At 44.6% G+C, this 18,615-nt stretch overlaps 1 protein-coding gene across 1 annotated transcript in view; it reads left to right on the top strand.

Annotated features, from left to right (window-relative positions):
- LOC147663099 (nebulette-like) overlaps window positions 1-5,175 on the top strand; it is a 348,425-nt gene extending 343,250 nt beyond the window's left edge. The window contains 1 exon segment of the mRNA XM_086950681.1: window positions 4,142-5,175. Within this exon segment, the coding sequence (XP_086806807.1) occupies window positions 4,142-4,318 (177 nt within the window). The 3' untranslated portion in view covers window positions 4,319-5,175.
- Window positions 5,176-18,615: the final 13,440 nt, after the last annotated feature.

Below are 18,615 nucleotides of genomic sequence, written 5' to 3'. Positions count from 1 at the left end.
AGCATTTCTTGGGATATTAAACAAAATGGTGTCCATCTCTCCCTCCTATTTTAAATCTAATTGCACAATGTATTAGGATACTAAGGGCCTCAGGAAAAAGTCCCAGAATGCAGGGGTGCTAGGCTTGTACCTCCTAAGTTACCAATAATGGGGATCTCATGAACAAAGGATCGTTGAAATTCCCTGGAGTAATAAAGTGTTATGGGCTGTTCGTTAAATAATCCCACTAGATAGTTGTGCGATTTCCATACTCTTATATTTATCAAATTTTCAGCATTGGAGATTTGAAGGAGGGAGGGTTATTTGGTAGTAGTTCAACATTCAAATTTTTTTTACCCATCAGGATTTTCAATGTTTTTTCTCCAAAGACAGTGACCCCGTTTACAAAATGGTTTCTTAACGAATTCAGGCAATAAAAACTCAGGAGGCCTGGCCAATTCTTTAAACAGAGACCCATGAGCAAAGTTTGTTAGTTGATGTTCAGTAAGTTTGGTACATCCGAGTTTCTTAATTGACAATGGTCAGAGACGGTACATGTTAAGCATGCTGGCACCTCTATGATATGTTTATTCCTTAGCTCAACTACTGCTAACAGGTCCCATATTGTATGTATTATTCAACAATTAATCTATATATTATCGACTCACGTCTGGGCAATTAGAAGAGAGTAACAAGATGGATTTGAATCTTATAGTTATCAAAGACATTTTAATAAAGTTTGAGAATATTAGCAAACATCATTTCCGAATTGTAAGATGCTGCCTTAGATATCCTAATAATTTTCTTAGGAATTTTGTAGAACAGAATCAGCTTTTTTGTGGTGGACGTTTGTCCTACAATTACTGTATTTTTTTACTCAGCTGTATGTGATTTAGATTCTTTGTTGAATACACAATTGCTATTTTATTCTGAGTTTGATATTGCACTTTTTGACAGGATCAGCTTGTTTTTTATATATCTAGTAAGATGTGGAGGCAAAACTCAACATTAATTATTTCAGCTTAACTCCTTTTAAAACATGCCTCTATAAATGGTTTGATTACCTCTAAAGTGTAATTGTGTTTGTTCAGGCTTTTAGCATTCTGTACTTGGGGAGTAAGCGCCTGAAATCTTTCAGTAGTTGAAGTGAAGACTATTGCAAAATGGTTGATGAAATATAGCATCCCTGTGTGAGTCCTCTGAGGTGTAATTCGCCACCGGGCATCATACCCCCACCATATAGCATCTGAAAGATAGTCTGCGCTACCACTCAATCAATCAATCAATCAATATCAACATTATTGGACCTTAGAAAATAGGATCATGAAAGTACAGTACATTGTGCATTACAATTTCAGTAATTAAATATAAATACTGATAAAAATCATATAAAATACTGTAGCTAAAAACCCTCTATTAAAACATAGTAAATTCATCCCATGCATAGTATAAAATGCAAGAACAATACCCAATTTCGGTTAAAGTGCAGGTTATAAGGCAATTGATCGCCTAGTTGTTAAGACCATACATAAGTGTGATGCAAGAGAAAAGCTTACATAAGGTACGAAACAATAGAAAGCCAATACTGATAAGTAATTTCCCTTATTTTCAAAAAAGTCACCTAGACCTAAACAGACGTGACCATTTAGTCTTTTTTGATTCTCAGTTTATTATTAATTTTCAAAATTGATTAATCCATAGTTCTATTTGAATGGATTATTTCTCAATATTTATCATATTTTCAACTCTTTACAACTAAATCAAACTATCAATCATAAATTACATAATTCTTGTGAACATCAAGAAAAAGTTATTTCAATGATTCAACACACTCAATAGGTCACAAATAGCAGGTATTGCCTGCTATTTGTGACCTAGTGAGTCTTGATGTTCACACAAATTATGAAATTTCTGCACCTTAGGTCTTGTTATCTTTTCAACAAATATGTTTATGTTGAACAAAAAATTGGAATGTTTTGGTGAGTGTGAAAGGATGAATGTGTGTTTTTGCTGCTAATAGTGTGTAATTTAGAGTGTGAAAGTGTGATTGGTAGTTTGATTTAGTTGTAAAGTGTTAGGATGCGGGATTCATTGTGTAATTGGAGTTCTGGACTTTTTGGTTCCGTCCAGAGGTGTCAGGGATAACACCCGAAGACCCCGGAGTTCCACCTGTCTCGGTGCACAAATAAACAGAAACACGGGCTTCTCGATGGTGGCGTCAAAGACCAAAGGTTTATTACTGCAGGGACACAGAAGTCACAGAAACTACACATGGGCAGTATCTAGGAGCCTGTTCGATTTGTACAAAAAGGGTTGCTCCTTATATACTAAAATTTGAGCTTGAGGCAAATTCTTTACGTGTAATACATTCCCAAACCTTTGTGTCCTAAACAATAAATATTTGGCGTTACACAGGAATCGTCTACAATATCTGATGTCAAAACATTACGAACGAGGGGTTCCCACTGTTCCATCATAATCCCATGTCATCTTTACATTCAAGAGCCGGACCGCCTAATCGTAAATTTCGTTACCTCCCCCTAATAAAGGCCCAGAAGGAAAGGAGCAGAGCCAGGTGCAGAAGATAGAAAAGCAGGATAAGGGATGTTTGTGGGTTGTAAATGGGCAAGGCTACCAGCTTCAGCCGCCTAATCGTGATCAGGCCAACGAACACAAGAACCAGTATAGCAGGACTGGCCTCGGGCAGAGGAGGCAGCCTTTGTCGAGTCATGCAGCTACAGCGTGTTCTGTTCTAAGGTGCACGTGTCACTGGAGAGGTGAATCGCCGGCTAAGCCTACGTGTCCTTAATCGAAATGAAGTAATCAGAGGTTATTGCGTATGTGAGGGCAAGAAACACAAAATGGCTGCCATGATCTAAGATGGATGCCATGGGTAGATCGGAAATGTGTTTGTAACTGGAGTACTCTTGCTTGTAGCATAGCGAAAACACCAGGATATGCTAAATGGATCATTTGCGGTTCGCTGATACCAATATTATGTATTTCCGACAATATTGAAAACACGGGTTCAAATCGTCACGGAACCTCATAATGTATTTTGTAATGTCTAAAAATATGATAAATCGCTAATCCTTGTGGGAGCTCTGGTATCCTACTGTCATTGCAACGCAGTTCAGGATAGAGCGACCAGGCATTACTCAGGGTGAGGGCAACACAAATGGCGTCATTACTATTTTTTCAGGGAGGTTGACTTAATGAGTCAACTGGTGCTTTATGGTGTTGGATATGAGAGCCATCTTTTTTTACAAGGGCCTTAGGGAAGCCCTGGGAATTACCTCAGACACACAGAAGGGGTGACATCCATCATTGTCACGCAAACAACATGTTTTCTCCCAAACAAAGCCATTAAAAAAATTGGTTGCTAAATACCCTCTTTTTATTCCTTCATGGTGGAGGCTCGGCGAGGCATTAGCAGTGGGTGAGGAGGGTATCCCGCCATCTGAATTATCTGACTCCTTTTGACTTGATTCTTACTCGCTTAAACAACTCCTGTTTACTTCCTTACTCATTCTGACTTCAGTGCCAGTTACAACGCCCAGCTTTGCATCTCTAATGAGATGCAAAGTGGGCGTTCCTCACAGAAAAAATGGAGAAATGTCACTAATTGACGTTTCTTCAATTATCAAGCTGCATGCTAACAGGCAGAGTGATAAGAAAAGTAGCGCTAACCAGGGTTATCGCTACTTTCCTTACGCCTGCTAGTAATCTGACTTAACCATGTAATCCAATGGGGGGTGGATTACATGACTAAGAACATCTTACCCTATCAGAAAGGTATCGCCGGTCGCAGTGCGAGTATCCCTGGATTTTCAGCGATAATCACACTGTTTTCCAGCTAACGCTTGGATTCCTATCGCATTGGAGATATGCGTTGCTGATAGCACGCTATCTCCGCGATAGGAACCAGCGTTAGGCGGCGATAATTATTCTAGCGCTAAGTGCGCTTAGCGATAATTATCGCCTGGGCTTGCTGATATGCTCCCTTGTTCTGTACTTTCATTCATTCTTATTCTTTCCTTCGTTCGCTCAGTCCTTTGTTTTGGTCTGTCTTCATCTCCTATTTTCTTGCTTCCTTGTTTTGAGACTGCCTCATCTAAGTCTAATAGTGTTCTAAAATGTTATGTTTTTTTCTCTCTAACAGAGAACATACAGGGCTATGTACGACTACAGTGCACAGGATGAAGATGAAGTTTCATTTAGAGATGGGGACTACATAATCAACGTACAATCTATAGATGATGGCTGGATGTACGGGACAGTGCAGCGAACTGGAAAAGCTGGCATGCTTCCAGCAAATTACATTGAATTGGTGAACTAATATTTTTAAAGACCAGCTTATCTTCCTCAACCTTTAACATTTTATGATAATTCTGTAAAAAGAGAGATAGTATATGAAATATAGTTATTAGCCATATTTTTAAAGATGAAAGAGTTATTGTATAGCTTCCGTGCATATCACTGCATCACCAATACACCACTCTGATGTAATAGTCTACCCTGGCACAATAGAAACCTTACATAAAGAGCATCAATAAAGACAGCGCTCTAAAATCTCATTTCTTTTGAAGTTCTCTGAAAAATGTAAAACATATCTGGAAACTGGTGGTGCTAATCATAATCACGGTGTTCTCAACTTGCTAAGTAAGTTTACTAGAAGTTTATTAATGGTTATTATAACACAAGCTTCCAAGCGCTTTTGTACAGAAAAGTAAGAGATGTAAGCACGTTAAAGCTATGCCTCTAAAAGTTTCTTATGATAAAGCCTAATACTTAAAAGCCATGTTTTAATGTACACAGCTGAGTGCCTACTAGGAGTTGGTAGCAAGGGCATATTATTGTTAGAAAAGTATTTTTTCCATGACACATTACAGCACGAATTTCTGTCTTTTAGCTATCATGAAGAAGCATTCCTGTTCACAATGATCTCTTGGAAAACTATACTGCATTTTTTACTTGGGTTTATTTTTATCTTAGCTTGTAACTTGTGCTGCAGTTGTGGGAAATTAAATATACAGTATATGACTGGATGACATGCCTTACGTTTTGCCCAACAACATTAAGAATAGCTGAACACAAGTAGTATCTTCCTTACATTATTCAAATGTGAGTTTTACTGATTGGCAAAGTAAGCACATTGTCTTTATTAAACAGTGTCTGGAATAAAAACAGTAAGTAGTGTTTGTTTTCTTTTTAGTAGTATCAAAAATGCATTTTTCATGTTATTTTCACATTGTTCTTTATTCTTCACTTTGGACTGGAACGCATTTTCTAATGTTGACATGTGTAAGTACTCACCGTTGTTCCTCCAATATTTTTAGTATTGTTACAGAAATTAATGCAAATCACTGAGCAAACTCTCAAATCATAGTTTTCAGAAAACTGGCTTGGAGATTATGTTCTTTGAATTATGTGAGTATGTACTGTATAACTGGCGTGATCAGTTTGAGTACTCTTTCCCTTATGCAGAACATATGGATGGATGGGTTTTTATATAGCGCAATATCACCGCCAGGTCTCAAAGCGCTTTGCATTGGGAACCCGTCCTGGTTTTTCCCTGTGAGATAGCCCCTACTGGGTATCCCCAAGGTGAAAGCCAGGCATCCCGCCGCGGGGGCCGTAGTGGAGATTAAGCAAGCTATTGCCCAGAGTTGCAGAGCGTGAACCTGTGATTCGAGTAGGCACCGAAGCGAGAATTACCGAGTCCGTGGACATTTTGGGCTCAAGACCCTGCCGCGTCGGGAATTGAACCCTGGTCCCGGGTCTGATCTCAGCGTCCGGGTCTGCCTCCTCTAACCAGTGAGCCACACTTCTCCACATACCATAAAATATTGTGGGATTTTTGGGTATTAACATTAAAAACTAGAAATTCCGTGGTATTTGCAAAATGTCTAAAAATACCTCTAAGGCAGGGGTCTTCAAAGTGTGGTGTGCGACCCCCAGGGGGGCCGTGGAGTGATGGAAAGGGGATCGTGCTTTCCCAGTTACACTTCTGCCCAGGCCCATAGGACTACAAGGGATTCAGCCCGCCTCCTCCCCCGTAGTCTGTCTCAGCTCGAGCTGCTGTGGGCTCCGCTGGGCTGTGTCTACAGTCTTATCTCCAGCACAGCCCGGCACGCCATTTGCATATTTACACACCTTTTGTAAACTGGGTATGAGGGTTAATTTTTTTTCTAGTTCCAGTACCCCGTGGACCCCCACTCTGCCTATTCCTTACATTTGTATTTTACATTTACTGCAGTAGTGTGAGAATGCATTTAATGAAAAGAAATATAAAGTAGGGTTACCAGAAGAAAAATACCAGCCATTTGATGTTTAAAGAGCCTGCAAAGGCCTCCTCTTGACACTAAATAGGATTGTAAATAAAATCATATGCATTCATTTGTAATGTGACTTTTCTGTCTTTGATCCCTTTAATTATCAGTCATGGATCATTGAGGCAGCCCTAGAACATAATTAAAAGTGCTTTCTATTTATATTTGCTGTTCCAAGTACACACAGATGAGTGCGGAAATATACGGCTTTAGGTGACTGCTTATTTTTGTACCGTCTGGGACATCAAAATAATGAGCAGGCAACCCTAACCATAGGACTGGAAGTGTGTTGCAGGATCAGCACATTATTTATTCCATCCACCCTCGATCCCTGATTAATGGCATAATAGCAATAGTTTAACTTGTATCGTAAACCCTACACCACCGTCAATAATATGCTGAGTTACTTCAAGTGTCTGGGATTGCACCCTGCATTCAGAGAACTCACTACTCATTCTCCCACTTCACTTTCACGCTTACCCTGCACTCACAGCGATCCTAATGCACTCACACTGATCACCATGCACTCACATCATTCACCCTCTAACCCTGCACTCACAGTGATCACTCTGCACTCACAATGCACTTGCGTTGTTCACCCTGTACCTCACCCTGCAGTCACACTACTCATCTGCACTCATCCTGCACTCATGTGACACCTCATTAACCTGGCCCCTCACTGCTCAATTTGCAACTCACTCAAACAAGCCCATCATTAACCATGCATTCATTCGTCCCACTCTGCACTTACATCCGCACCCAAATTTATATGGTCACCTCACTCACCCTGCAGTCACTCCTCTTTCCCTACTCTCACACTGTTGCATAGCTCACTGTGCACTCCCATGGGAACTCTTGTCATCCACAGAGTGCAGAGGGTTAATGTGCCTGCTATAAAGAACATGTACTATGCAGATCACAGAACAGAATGTGAGTAAACTATGAGTAGCGCTATACATTTTTTTAATGTTTGTCAGAAAGGTGCTACAGAGAGATGAGGTGCATTGTTGGTGAGTGGTAGTGAGGGAATTTATGGAGAGGGTGGAAACGGGGGATGGGGCTCCAAAAAAGACTGTTGCACCATGTGTGACCAGTGCTAGGGCCAGCCCTACCTGGGAGTGTAGGCCCCCACGAAGTTTGGGTCTAGTGGCTCCCCTACTTCTGCTTATTACTGTTATTATTTACATTTGTAGTGTGCTACTGTTACCGAAAGGTGTCCTGGGGTTAATAGCCATCTGCTGCCGGAAGGCAAATAAGAAACACTCAAAAGGGGAACTTGACCTCGCCAAATGGGGTGACCTACAGAGCATAGAGCCAGGTTTTTATATCTTCCCAAATGATAATAGATTCTTGGTAGAAGCAAAGAAAAGGAGGGTGCACGTTCCCTAACTGTGTGGCCTGCACCAAAACAGCAAGACAGACAATTCATGCCTTCCTAATTAGGGAACAATAAGCAGAGTGGCACAGACCAAGAGGAGCATACAGGTCCAGCCTGTGTGCTCGGTGATGAGAAGATGAGAAAGGACAGCAAGGGAGTGAGAGATTTTGATTGAAGAGGTCAGGGATGAGGAGAAATGTGAAGTGCCCAAGGGAAGTGCGGACACGCAAGAAGTGAGTTTGAGGGAAAGTTGAGGGCACAGAGGAGGGCTACTGTCAAACTGTGAGAGAAGATAGCTGAGAGATGATCTGTGACCTAAAAAGTTATTTGATGTGACATGGGTGAGGGACAGCAGCGATAGGGGAAGAGAGGGTGTACTGGGGTGGGTGCTGAGCAGTGATTAATTTGTAATAGAACATGTGCCAGGGACCTCAACAGTAGGCCACTGCAACTTTAACCACCCACCATTGCCCTGCATGTGCGGCCAATGACAATACCTATGCAGCTACCAACCATAACACTTGTACAAGTGTGACTATTTCCAGCCCCCAAAGCTATAAGAATGGCATGGATATCAGGAGGTTATCGTTTTAAATGTATATTGAATTAATAACCAGCTGTTCTGCTCATCTCTAAATTACAAAGACAGAGCAGCATGTGGAAGACGGTCACAGTGCCAGTGTGCACAATTAGGTGCCAGTGTGGAGCAATGAAAACCACCTGCTCAATTTAAGCACTGGTGCTGAGGTAGCAGGGGAGAGGGACATTGTTTCAAGAAGGTGTGGAAGAACAAAGGGGAGATGTGAAAGATGAATGGGGGGACTGGAGCGTTGTCAGATACAAATAGACAACAATTTGAATGGAGAGTCTTGGGGTGAATAAGAAGTGCTGTGGGGCATGTGAGGTGACGGGCCAGAGAGGCCATGAGATAAATGCAAGAGACTGTTAGAGATGAGGGCAGTGAAAAGACAGAACGGCAAGAGGTGATTACGGGTTAAGTGAGAAGTCAAATGGGGAGAGTTCAGAAGTTGTAAAAAGGGTTGAAAGAAAATGGCCTGCAAAGTGAGAGAGGGATTTGGGATTGGGAGAGGAGAGGAGGGAGGGATGAAAGGGAGGGGTGAGAGGAAAGCGGCATGGGTAAATTGCTTAACTCTGCACAAGACGACCAGAGTTTTAGGGGACCTCTGCTGCTCTAGGTGAGGGCCAGATGAGCTTCTATTGTGGCAGGACGTATTCCTGCAGAGTGCAAGGCCCATCACAAAGGTTGACTAGACATCTTTCTGATGTTAATTGCTGTATTTTGGTTATAAACTGGTACTGATGGGGTAAAATGATTTTCTCTCTGGCACCTCCTTAATATCTATCTCTCTTATAGATCTCTTAATCTCCCTTTCTTTTTTTACTTCCGTATTTTTACTCTCATTCATTATCTTTTCTATCACCATCTTCAATCTCTTGCTCCCTTAATTCTTAACTGAATATTCTTTCATCTTCTTCTGTCCCCCTTTTACTCGCTTCCTCTTCCCTTCTTCCCCCTCCTATTGCCTCTTTTCCTCCTTGCTTCCCCCTCATCTCCCTTCTTCCTATCAATGACCCCTCCTCACCTGTGGATACCTTAGGAACCAGGATACCTGCCCCAGGGCAGCCGAGTGCATAGGTGTGAAGTGGCATCAGAAACTGCCATCAAACCCAATAGAGAACTTCAGGAAGATGCCTCTGCTGGGGAGGGTGAAAGTGTCTTGTGGAACACAAAGGTGGATACAAGTCGAGAAGTACCAGAAAGCAGAGGGGACCGAGTCTATGCCACTCGGAAGTGACCAGGAGGCACGGAAGACGAATACTTACTGATGATGGGTGCTGTAGAAGAGTTGAGAGTAACCTTGGAACTGCAGCTGTGTGGACCAGGCAAAGTTGAGGATGACCAGGAGCGGTTCACGAGCTGTCTCAGGTCAGATGTCGAGAGTTTAGGGCTCAGGGTCTGGCGGGGGCATCAACAAGCCTTGGCATCTGCAAATAACTTGGAAGTAGAAGAAGGTGCAATTTCGGGACCAGCAAGGTCCAGGAGACTCACCACAAGCAGGGGAGTCAGAGCAGTCCCCGAGCAATCACGGGAGCCTAAATAAATTCAAAAGTGACCCTCAAGAAGACTCACAGGCCAGAGTCATTGGAGTCGTGGAGGACCTCAAGCAGAGAAGATTTTCTTGTAAAAGCCTAGCAGAAAATCTTCTCTGTCCCGCATCACGCAAGGAGGTCGAGGGTGAGACTTGAGCTGGGCCTGACATGTGCAAACCTCTACTGCCTGGGAGACCTAATTAAATTCTACATTCACACCTTATGAGCACCAGGACAATCTTTGAAAGAGCAATTACAAGCTGCGTTCAAGGACGAACATGCCCCTTGGCATAAACAGTTGCACCTTGCCATTTCCACACTAAAGATTGAAGCAACCTCTCTCACTAACCCAACTATCCCCCTGTCAATGTGGAAAAAAACAATAACAAATCAAATCATTTCAGTTTCATTCCAGCCAGACGTTGCCGGGCTACCTAAAAATGTACTTTTCACTGCTTTGAATGAATCATATATCAAGGGGAAACCTCAACCTTATTTTAACTATTCCCTCAATCCTCAGACTCGCAACAAAATTCTATACATGAGGCTGCTAGCCCTACCAATCTTTGACTTCAACCCGCAGTGGGCCTGGTGGAACGAGCAGCCCATTTGCAGGCTTTGCAATTACATACACGAGTCCTGGCTCCACCTGTTATGCTGCTGCCTATTCTTTGCTACTGACCGACGCCGCTTACTGATTCCTGTCTTCCGGGAACAGTCCCTGAGACATTGTAGGGAAGCATCGGCTTTGTGTTTTAGCAACAATTCAGCCCAGGCCCTAGCAAGAGCTGGGAAGTTTGTTAACATTATTTTAACCACGCTGCATAATGCTTAGCACCAAGAATCTGATCATGATTTTATACATTATAAAATTTTATTCTATCATGCATTGCTATGTTTGTACATTACGGTTTTTATTAACTGTATAATAAAGTAAAGACCTCAAGCAGCTCATCAAAGATGCAGACCCACGGTTCAAGTTATGTGGTGAGGATGAAGATCTTGGTCACTAGAGATGCTTGGGAGGCTGAAGGACTTGATGCAGGAAGCCAACACGCCTTTGCAACAGCAAGTCAATGCACTGCACTGGGGTTCAGTTCCTATGGCCCTGACGAGGGATACTAGCCTCAAACTTGGTGAGAGGACAGGACAGGCCTCGAGGGAAGTGACAAACCATGAATTATGTTGCTGAGCCTTTCATAGTCTGTAGGAGCTGAGGTCAGCTAAGTTGTGGTGCCTGCAGATGCAGGGAAGTGACTCCTTCACTTCAAGGGAGATTCCTACAGGTGTCTTGGATGTCCACAGGCCCTGGATGGGTTCCTTTATGAAGCACAGGGATGGACGTTGCAGAAGATAAGTAGGGCGAAAAGATCAGGAGCAGCAGGAGTCTTCCCGCTTGCAGACTTGATGCCCATAATGAAGTCCAGCGAAGTCCAGAGCGCCTAGATGGTCGAAGTTGAAGTGGTGTCTGGATTGTATTGTGTTCAATGACGAATCTAGGGACCCACCTACAGGTACGCCCTTAAGTACCCTAAGAATAGGGTTTGGATGATACAGGGGTCCCTCCCTAAGCAGGGGCTGGACAAGGAGCAGGATACTCCCCTGTACTTTGTCCAGTTTCACACCAGGTGGGAGACAACAGCTCCCTGAACTGGTTTGAACTGGACTATACATGGAGGGCACCATAGGTGCCCTGCACGCTGACTATGTGGTGCAGGCAAGCACGCCCACCCTGCCCCAGTACACTAAACCCTGTCTGGGAGGTGGTCACACCTCCCTGTAACAGGATGCCTATTGTTCTGCCTTTCCCTGCTCCAGCTTGGCTCAGTTGCAGGAGAGCAGAATTGTGTCTCTGGTCGGCAGCACCCATGTTGTGCTGTCTGGGTCTAGAAAACTGGTACCGGGTACACTGAGGACCTAACGAAGGGCCTTTGCAGTACTTGGAATCATACCTCCCACACCGTTTACAGTGTGGGGGTATGATTCCAACATGTTTGATACCAAAAACAGCAGAGTTTGTATAAGCCTATTTCGAGGTCATCATTGCACAATGACTTGGTGCCCCTCTATATGTTATATGGCTGTCTCACTTATAGCCCGGGAGAATGGACTTTTCAGGCTGTAGGGGTGTCCTGCTCATGCAGGGGCACCCTCACACTTAGAACCAAGCACTGTGCCTTCAGGATTGGAAACGCCTGCTGTAGGGGTGACATAGGTTTTAAGTGCAGTGACCTTAGATATTAGGAATCATATATCTTAAGTTAGTGGTACTATCACCAGCTTACACAAGCTGCAATGGCAGGCCTGTCAAGATAGTTTGAATGGTCTCCCATAGGTAGCATAATACATGCTTCAGCCTAGAAGGGACCTCTGGGGTCCCTATGCCCTGGGTACCTTAGTACCAAATATTAGGGACTGATAAGGGTACCCCAGTATCCAAACTGGGACGTACCTAAGTACTTACCATAACCAATTTGGAAAGAAAGCCGAGAGACCGGGGTCCTGATTAGCAGGTTCCCAGTAATACTAGTCAGAAAACAGCATTATATGAAGCAAAAGTGTGGGTAACTGTAGTATGCTGCTCAGCATGGATGACTGTGGGTGAGAATGTTGGTGTGTGGAATGTTGGAGTGCTTGAGTCAGTTGGTGGATGGGCTGAGCAGCATAGAGGCTGCTCCTGGTGGGGCTCATCCTTTGTACAACTTACTACTTAAATAAACCTACATGAAAACTACCTTGGCTGGACTACACATCATTTTATTACATCTTGCGATGATTTGGAAAAGAACCTGCCTGCACCACTGATATAATCAACTTTGAAGTAACTGTTGAACTTGAAAAAGGCTGAAGAAACTGGCAGCCCACAATCAAGATAAAGGATTTTCTCTCAAACCAAATGCTAAGCACTTCAGGTTGACTGGCACCTCCGAGCCCCACCAGTGACCCTGCTATTGGTCGCCCCAACTCAAACATGCCAGTCCTTGTCTCCTGCCTCAATTCTGCGAGATCTGTGGTGAATTAGTTTTCTCTATTGTCCCCATCCTGTTACCTGCCACTATTCTACAACAACATTTCAATACTGCCTGCCCTGCTTTGCCCTGTTGAAGTGCCACTACCAAGCGCTTCTTTATGAGTACCTTTGCGCCAGCGTGACTCGCCACTGGGAGCAGGGTGGGATTAGCACACGATATGAGACATGGCATGAAGGGCGGAACGTACCACACGCCCCCAGCATTTGTCACGCCCCCAGCACACGCCCACAGCACAATGCAGACACACCCACGAGGGACTAATTTGCTGGCATGGTTCTTTTACCTTTTAAATGTATATGGTGGGCGTCTGCATAGCCTATGTCCTTCTGCTGCAACTGCTCTTTCCAACGCTGTATTGGGTGTTATGATTGGTGCTGTGGTTCCTGAGATTACCCGCCTCAATTGTTTGGGCTCTCTCTTTATTATATTAGTATAGATTAAGTTGTACAAAGAATGAGCCTCACCAGGAGCAGCCTCCATGCTGCTCAGCCCGTCTACTAGCTGACTCAAGCACACCAACATTCCAGACGCCAATATTCTCACACACAGTCATCCAGGCTGAGCAGCATACTACATCTCCCTCCTTTACAATGGGAAGGAAGGAATTCTCAGGAGGCGTAATAAAAGTTGCAAGAAATATATGAGGCGAAAGCACCTTGAAACAAGGCATGAAAATTAATACTGAAACATGGCATAAAAATTGAAGGTGGGAAAGTATGTAACACAGATGGAAAAGCAATAAGTGGGTAGGAAATAACAGGAAATACAGGAAGCATGAAAGACTCACTCATGCACCATCTACCTTTCTCCCAAAAACTCAACACACACACTCCCACACCACAAGCAACAAACCAACCCAGGTACTAGGATCATGCAAGCTGGCCAGGCAAACACGATGGAATTACAAGAGTACCAGCAACAAGGTGAAGGAGAGAACAAAGCAATGAAGGACAGAACAAAGCAATGAAGTAAAGAGAACAGTAAAGTGGTGGAAGACAGCAACAGACAGAAAAAGCAAAACGATGGCTGTCGTTCACACAAGCAGTATAATTGGGAAAACTACCCAGAACACAGCAAATAAAAAGGCACAGAGGTAGGAAAGGGGTGTAAATGGAGAAGTGAGCTACACCATAGAACTTCCCCCAGACCAGGTTGGGGTGGAAGGTGTGGTTAAGCACCACACGAAGAATGCAAGGTGTAGGAAAAACAACATTGGATATGGCGGAAAATACCACACAGTACAATGCAATATGTAGAAACAACATAACTAGGTGTGGTGGAAGATACCAATGTAGAAACAGTGGAACTAGATGTGGTAGAGAATACCACAAAGTACAATGCAATATGAAGAAACAGCATAAGTAATAAGTACGATGCAATATGTAGAAACAGCAGATGTGGTAACGCAAGACATGACACTTATGCGGCGTAAAAGCAGGTGTGGAAACGCACCACATGACACTATGAAATGTAAAAGCAGATGTGGGAACACCCCACATGACGCTAAGCAACGTAACATGCAGCAACAGCAGAAGGGTATCGAAGTAACAGAAAATCAGAATAGGGGCCACTGACTCGTCCCAAAAGTAAGTGTGCCTACGTGCAGGACAGCAGAGAAAAATTCCTGAAGGCCCTGCATACTATCATAAATGATAAACATTTCTAAAAAAGAACAATGAAAAACTTACCACACAACCATCACAGCAATAACAAACAATGTGCAGAGCAACAGTATGTAATAACAACAGCATGTAGTCATGTAAATGTAGACTGGCCAGCACATCAGCCCTTGCAGAGGTAAGGTAGTGGTCTGAAAACACATTGGGGAGAAGGGAGAAGCAGGTCAATCCACGAATCAACTCTTGAAAAGAATGTAAAGAGACTCCCCTTAAATGTTTACATAGATTGCAGGTTGACGCCGAGTTGAAACCATACTGCATAGCAGGCAAAGTTGAAGAACAAGAAGGCACAGCCAGATGAGCGATGACTCACCCAAACACGAGGCAAGTAAGCTGATTGTACAGTCACATAAGGTTTGCGTAAAAACAGAAACTGTAGTGAAGGAAGAGAAACAGCTGCACCGATGTATGTCTTTGGAAGCAGTGCACAACATAATAGACTCTGGCGGCACGTAGGAAGAAGAACCCTGATGCAGGCACAAAAGAGGAACCTATCAGTGAACTTCTTGAACCAAGATTATCCACCAGGAGGAGAATCCGATCAGAAATGAGAGGCGTTGCCCTTTACGTAGATAACTTCAAAAAACGTTATTGGGAAGCACTGCACGTGGTTAGCAGAGCACGAAATGAGTGCATTTGAGTGAATAGTACGCGCCAAACACAAGATGGCAGCACGCACTAGTGACACCGTGCCGGATGACTCCCGGCTTCACCGTGCACAAATCACGCTGAGCAACAAGAAGCAAGCTGCAGACGTCACAGTGAAGCAAAGAGAGGAGTCACCATGCAGAAGGAGGAAGGTAAGGCTGCGCAAGCTCGGTGTGTGCTCGAGACGTATTTTAAATGTATGTGGTAGCGGTTCAACTGCCTCGGGAAAGCGCACACATGAAGGAAAATGCGCAAATAGGAAAATGAATAAAGTACTTACAGCCTACGTTCCAAATACCAACATTCATTTGTCCCCAGCAAACAAAAGCACAGATTGTCTACATGTGCGAATGACTTTATTGACTCAGGGGTAATGATGAGTCGAAGCGGCAAAGCAGGGCCGGTGGGAAGCAGTACAGCTCCCTTTAAATACCCCTGCACCCCATAATCATAACCCACCCTTACTCCTTAAAATACCCCAACACCCTTAAACACTAACCCATCTTAACCCTATAAATATACCCTGTACCCTGTACCCCAAAACCCAAACCAATCCCTAAAAATACCCCTGTATGTCAAAACCCAAACAGCCCTGAACCCTATAAATACCCCTGTACCTCAAAACCCAAACCTACCCCTGAATCCTAAAAATTCCCCTCTACCATAAAACCAAAACCTAGCCCTCAACCCTAAAAATACCACAGTACCCCAAAACCCAAACCTTCCCCTGAACCCTAAAATACCCCTGTACCCTAAAACCCAAACCTAGCCCTGAACCCATAAAATGTCCCTGTACCCCAAAACCCAAAACCTACCCCATAACCCTAAAAATACCCCTGTACCCCAAAACCCAAACCTAGCCCTGAACTCTAAAAATAACCCTCTACCCCAAAACCCAAACCTAGCCCTGAACCTCAAAACCCAAACCTACCCCTGAACCCTAAAAATACCCCTATACCCCAAAACCCAAACCTAGCCCTGAACCCTAAAAATACCCCTGTACCCCAAAACCCATACCTATCCATAAACCCTAAAACTACCCCTGTACCACTTAACGCCAAACTATATCTAAACCCTTAAAATACCCAAACACCGCAAAATATATACCTCAGTACCCCAAAACATATACCCCTATACCCATACTTACCTTATCCAAACATTTTAAAAAAACATGCTTTTACCATTCATGCATTTACAACGAATTTCGTTGTAAATGTATGCGTGGTAAAAGCATATAAAATGTAATGCCATGCGTTATAATGGCATTGCGGAGTCATGGTACTTTCGTCATGAAAGTATGCGGAGTGATGGTGTGCGGAAAGAAAGTTGCGGAATAATGGGTGTTTACCCTCCCCGGTAAGTACATTGGTGGCACGGCGGCCCACATCTCCAGCAACATACTCATATGGCTGAGATACCCGCCACCCCCTCTCAACACAATCCCCCAAGGATGGGACGACGGAAACGGTTCTGAACTTGTGGAAGGCGGGAGGGAGTTACCCTCCCGGCCGCATTTATTAAAATATGAAACAAAATCAAAACGTTAAAATAACAGTTTCATATCATGTACAATTTCATTCACACATTACGATGTTCTTGGCTGACCTTAACACATCTCTAATACAAAGGTTCTCCTAGCCGATACTAAACATCCTGCAAATGCATTACTCAAACTTTGAAATTGTACATCCTAACATTACGGGCCAACGGCAAGGTCGTAACCGGTGTCAGATCCCCAATACCAGAACTCCCCCCTCACTTGTGAGGGTCGGTCGCACAGAGGACTGTACCTCTGTGCCAACTTCCAATTTCCCTTGTCTTAGCGGGGGCCCTCTGTTAACTCGACGCCATCTTTAGTGGTCGTCCGAGGACTCATGTGAGGTGTCTAGAAGGTAGCGTAGACCCCCCTCCCACCCCACACAACTTACCACATCTGCCGTCGCAGATGTCCTGGCCCCGGGAAATTCCCAGGAGGGTCCCTAGCCCCTCCTCCCCAGGGAGGGGCCTATGGCCGCCTTCCCTTTCGGCGTCCCCATCCTTAGATGGGGACCGCCTCCCCGTTTGAGGGGCCAATGGCCGCCTCCCCCCAGGCGCTCCCATCCATAATGGGTGACGCCCCACCTCTAGGGATCTTCTAATTCCTGCTCACCGATCATGACCTTACCGCCACAGGCCGGATAGTTGACCGGCTATCCGGACCCCCCACAAAAACTCCTACGTAAAGGTCATGGCTGCAAACTTTTTAACCAAGCTACGAAGTCTCCTATGAGTAAAGTATTCCCCACCCGGGACAAATGAACTCCATCCTCTAGATACATATGGTCCCCCCTGATACACCCATGCGGAATAGAATGCAATGTACTTGTACGGAACAATCTACCAAGTTTGTTATTCACCTTCTTCACTGAATGATTTACAGCAGCCACAGAATTAGCCCCCCGCCACACCTTTCGTGGAATCATATGGGACCATGCAATCGTGCACCCTGGAACCCTTCTCGCCAGCCAACTCACTGTGGATAGTATCAACTCGAGAAGTACTCGTCTACCAGTGTTCACCAAATCATTGCCCCCAAGATGCAATATGATTACAGATGGCGGTGACCTTGTCCGCCCTAACAAACCCTCCATAAAACTTTGAAACTGGTCAATACAGAGCCCGCCCCTTCCGTAGAAGGTCACCCTGTACCCGTATTCCCCAGCCATGTGAATCATGTCACCTGCTTTGAATACGTCTGCGGCACGCCTCACGTATGAGTGGCCCACGACCCACACCACTCTTTCCTCAGCCGGTGATCTTTGACCGCTGGTTCCCAGGTGTCGGGTCGACTGCACAGTCCACCCCGCCTCGTAAGCTCGCGACACTGTAAACCAAACAAAAACAAGAAGCGTGAGTGCAAGACATAGGCTTCACAACATGTGCAACCGCACATACCTTTTATAACAATTCGAGGACCAACGCCCCAACTGTTTCACTTTTTCCACACTCAGACCCCTGGTTGTAGCCTCTGTAGCAGCCCCTATCCGGAAGGAATGGGTCCCGAACTCGCACGGGTTCAAACCCGCCGCTGCGATTGCCAACCTTAGCACCCGCTGGAACTAAAACCTCGTCAGTGGGGTGGCGTCGGCGTGCCTCAGCAAGCTTCCCCCCCATGATGCCGCCCTCTGCGCCAAATACTCCTCAACGCATGCTACCGGGCACATGGGAGATCCCTGAAACCGCTGAACCACTACACTGTCCCCGATCGCTTTCTGATCGGTCTTGGACCTGGCAAATGAGACTACCATTGTCTCCCCCTTAATTTGAATGTGCTCACGGCACAGACCTCCCCCCCGTATCCTGCTTGTTCCTCGCTACCAGCTCGCTTACCCGCATAGCCCCATGGAATGCTAATGCAAAAGCGGCCCGGAATAGCACTGTCTCTGATTGAGATGAACATGTCGCAGGGAGTACGG

This window comes from Lissotriton vulgaris, unplaced genomic scaffold, assembly GCF_964263255.1.
Source record: "Lissotriton vulgaris unplaced genomic scaffold, aLisVul1.2 SCAFFOLD_926, whole genome shotgun sequence".
Taxonomy (NCBI): domain Eukaryota; kingdom Metazoa; phylum Chordata; class Amphibia; order Caudata; family Salamandridae; genus Lissotriton; species Lissotriton vulgaris.
This window is presented reverse-complemented; position numbering and strand designations above follow the sequence as displayed.